Source organism: Quercus lobata, chromosome 6 (genome assembly GCF_001633185.2).
Source record: "Quercus lobata isolate SW786 chromosome 6, ValleyOak3.0 Primary Assembly, whole genome shotgun sequence".
NCBI classification, from domain to species: Eukaryota; Viridiplantae; Streptophyta; class Magnoliopsida; order Fagales; family Fagaceae; genus Quercus; species Quercus lobata.
The window spans coordinates 38,528,617-38,533,119 of NC_044909.1; the positions used below are offsets into that span (position 1 = coordinate 38,528,617).

The following is a 4,503-nucleotide window of genomic DNA, read 5'->3' on the forward strand; positions in this document are numbered from 1 at the left end:
TAATTTTTGCTGTAAAGGATCAATCTATAATTTAAATTAAGTAGACCCTTGGCTATTATATAGTATTTTATTCATTGTTGCATAATTTGAAACTTTCGCCATAATTAATTAATCTTCATTGGGTGATTAATTTCAAACCATGAGGGGCTTATCCCCCCAGTAATATCACGGTAATTTCGTGTTAGTGGCTATTTGGTTACCTACCATAACGAAAAATCTCCTATCATTCCCACATGATTGAATTCTTGGACAATAGCTCATCTTCTAGATCTTTTAAAGGTTTACATTGTTTTTTTTTGTTTTTTGTTTTTTTTTTTTAAATTATTTATTTATATTATAAATATTAGCTAAAGAAGAAATCTTGCGACTCATGAGTCAAAATAGTTTATTGATAAGATTGAGACATCGTGGCTCTCTCTTGACACAACCAATAAAGATCAACGAGTTTATATTTGGTTTAATTTGGTATACATGATTATTTTATCGGAACCTTGGTAAAGAGAGTTAAAATAATTACTATATATTTCATCTAAGACAAAATCAAAATGAACTCAGAAATAAGATTCTTGAAATGCATGAGTAACAATCATAACTCAAAAAGAAGAAGGAAACTAGACTAATTTTAGACAAGTTTTTTTCTCTACTATACTAATAATTCTTAGGTACTTCAGGAATACGAAAAATCGTATTCTTTTCTTTCACATTTATAGTGGGGTTTATTTATTAAATTTATGGTGGGGTTCACAAGTGAGCACTATTTTTCTGTACTTCGAGAGTGTCTAAAAATTTTCTTTATGATTTACTGATGTGATGAGAGCCGTTTTTCCATTGGTCACAGGTGATATAAGCATATTCTCTATCATGCGTATATATCTAGCTAGCCCATTACATTACTCATCTAGGCATAACTGAGGAAACATTCAACAAAGTTGATGGCTGATTCTTTAACCTTCAAGTAACTTGGGTCCACATTAATTGCACATCATGATCATCATACAAATTAATATGTATAAACCTCTCAAAAAAAAAAAAAAAATTAAGATGTATAATGACCCCATCTATGAGGGAGAGAGAGAGAGAGAGAGAGTGAGTCAAGGTGGATGGCGGACATATGTTTTAGATTCTGGAATAAGAAAGACAAATGAGAAAAACCCTGGTCTCCCGTTCTGCCACTTATTAATTTTTTTCATTATATTATAGAAATAAGGCTCATCTTTTCTCATTACCTTTTTGAAATCTTGTGACCCTTCCATGTCTTTCCTCCTCCAGCTATTATAGTCCCTCTCTCTCTCTCTCTCTCTCTATATTATATATATTACATTATCTTGAACACAATCATCAAGTTATAATTATAGAGAGAATTGTAGCTTACTTGAACCTCACAAGAACACACAAACAAACATGGGGAGAGCTCCTTGCTGTGACAAAGCCAATGTGAAGAAAGGCCCTTGGTCACCTGAGGAAGATGCCACACTCAAGGCCTACATTGAGCAGAATGGCACAGGTGGAAACTGGATAGCCTTGCCGCAGAAGATAGGTAATTATAAATCAAATCAACCTTGTTTATTATGGTTTTCACTTCTCTTCTGTATATTAGAATCCAAATAAAGTTTATTCAAGCTTGCATATATATCCTCTATGTATATAGGCCTTAAGAGATGCGGGAAGAGCTGTCGTCTTAGATGGTTGAATTATCTCAGACCAAACATTAAGCATGGAGGGTTTTCTGAGGAAGAAGAAAACATTATTTGCAGCCTCTATGTTAGTATTGGAAGCAGGTACATCATTAATTAATCTTGTTAATTTTGACAACCCTTCTAACCAATTTTGTGCACAATAATAATTTCGTATGGACTCAGACACACTGAAAATGATGTTGTTATTGTTGTTGTTGTTTGTAGGTGGTCCATCATCGCTGGTCAATTACCAGGACGAACTGATAATGATATAAAGAACTACTGGAACACAAGGCTGAAGAAGAAGCTCCTAGGAAAGCAACGCAAAGAGGAACAGGCTCAGGCTCAGGCTCACGCTCACGCTCAGGCACAGGCTCGGCGAGCTAAGCAAGAAATGAAGAGAGAGAGCTATGAGAATTTTATGGTTCCTGGGGCCATGAACCAGGGCCCATATTGGCCTGTAGAGCTCCCTGTGGCAGTGCCAATAGTGTGTGCAGCCCAATACCCTCCTCCTCTTGAGGACCAAGCAGCTCTTACAAATTTTCTGATCAAACTAGGAGGAAGATTTTCAGACAATCATCAACAACCAAACCTCACCACCACCACCACCACTGATTTTCAATATCCCATTGATAATCATATCATTTCCTCGCCTCAAGATCAACTATATGCAAACTCAATGAGTATGCTTACTTCGTCAACAACTACCAATTCCGTTGGCAGTACTTGTACTCAATTGACAAACATGGTTCAAGGGCTTGAAAATTTCCCATGTGAGGTAGAGTTGGGCTATAACAATCCACAACAACAACTAAATGGGTTGGATGGATTTTATGGAATGGAAATGGTCAATGCTAGCACTGCAGGGACTACTACTACTAGTTCTTGTGAAAGCGCTAGCTGGGGAGACATAAGTTCTTTGGTTAATGTTTATCCCCCTTTGGTTTCTGACTATGAAGGGACACCACAACCACAAGATTCTGCTTTTGGAGATTTGAGTTACTTCAGGCCGATACAATAGCAGCACTGTACATGGGTGGTGTATATTTGTACCAGTAGAGGATTTGATTTCAGGATTTCACAAAAAAAAAAAAAAAAAAAAACTAATGAATTCACTCATTTAGAGTTCTTTTTCAATTGTTCTGCAGCTAGTTGCACGTTCACACTGACTTCTTATATATGCTATTCGTTTTAAATAATTTCTCTTCCAGGCTGGGGTTCTCTTTTGCAACCATGATTGTTGGACTGAATTGATTTTGGGTCAGGTTTTATTGCTGAATTGGAATCTTAGGACTATGAAACTCGGAACTGTAACAGTGTTCTACTGCAATTGGATCCAGTGTTCCTGCCACTTTAAGCACAGTCGCGTTTGTTCCGTATTGACTGGTCTCCTTGATCATCCATTTCTTGATTACAGCCTAAAATGTACCTTTATGTAGTATTTTTTTTTTCTCCTCCAACACATGGGTTGAATTGTATCTTTCACAAAGTTCTCCTGAAACCTCCATGAAAAGGTAGTAAAAGTTTGGAAAGGTGCTTTGACATTTTGGCCGTGACTTGCTCGGCTCTAGCAAATAGGGCATCAAAATATGGCTTCTTTCTTTTATTGGTTTCTTCGTGTCTGTAATAACAATCAGATCTGTGAAAGCACATCTTATCTTTCATGTAATTCCAACTAGAATGAGGAAAATTTAAGTTTCTGAGTACTTTCTATATTATAGCTAGATTTGTCTGGTGATCAATTTAATTAAGTATTTTGTTTACAGAAATGGATTACGTAAATATATATATAGTACCATCTCAATCAAATTTAATAATCGAAATTAATCGATCTCTTTATCTCGTTGATTCATTAGTATTTTATAAATTGGGGTTTATTTATTATGGAATTATATATTGCGGTTCTAATTTCATATTGTTCAGTAGAACGGTATGATCAGGTTGCAAAGAAAATCTGACATATATTCAGTTTGGTGCATAGATGAAAATTAAATTAGGATTTCTGGTAAGTTGATATTAATCTCTTCATGTTGGATGAAATTTCAATACCAAAATAGCATGGAGCAGCACCACATTGGTCAAAATGACGTCTCATGTGTTCCACGTGTGGTTCTTTCATTCATGTCCTGAACTTTACGAAGCTTGTCAGGCATTATTAGATAGAAAGTACAGGTTTAAAAAAAAAAAAAGAATAGTCCAACTGAAGTGAATTCCAGATGGTTCTGGTACTCAAATCAAATATCTTTTCAACGTAGAAGATGGGATTGTGGCTCTATGGCTCACTGAGATCGTAGTTATACCACTAGTAACAATCCTTATTATGAAGGCTGAAGTAACTTCATCACTTAATTAAAATCTCAAGGCCATATAATATCAATCACATTTTAATTGAAATAATGTGAAGAACTAATCCTAGTAAATCTAGACTGCGTGGCAAGCTCTTCAAGAAATAAATTTAGAATCGTCTCTTGTTTGATTAAAACGGGGTTTCAACTTCCTTTTAAGACCCTAAGATTTGATGAATACCTTTTAAGCTATTACCTATTCCCATTAAAATGAGGGTTACATAAGCATATGTGATTTCCCAACCCCATTACTGTTTTCAACTACGCATTTAAATTAGTTCCAAAAAAAAAAAGGAGAAATTTGTGGAGTCAAACCTTAAGTCTCAATGTAGAGTTTAAACACCTAGCAGATCAGAAATTTCATCCATAACCATGATAGAAATTCTTACATGCAATGCCGTCTTTGATCATACATGATATATTAGACAGTGACTCAATTTTCTGTTCAATACCCTAATTAGGAAACTTTTTAATTGCTGTCG

General features: G+C 35.2%; 1 protein-coding gene across 1 annotated transcript; it reads left to right on the forward strand.

Annotated features, from left to right (window-relative positions):
* Positions 1-1,071: 1,071 nt before the first annotated feature.
* LOC115994040 (transcription factor RAX3-like) lies at positions 1,072-3,382 on the forward strand. The gene is made up of 3 exons (XM_031118051.1): positions 1,072-1,537; positions 1,649-1,778; positions 1,902-3,382. The coding sequence occupies exons 1-3, from the start codon at positions 1,402-1,404 to the stop codon at positions 2,695-2,697; spliced, it is 1,062 nt and encodes a 353-aa protein (XP_030973911.1). The 5' UTR covers positions 1,072-1,401; the 3' UTR covers positions 2,698-3,382.
* Positions 3,383-4,503: the final 1,121 nt, after the last annotated feature.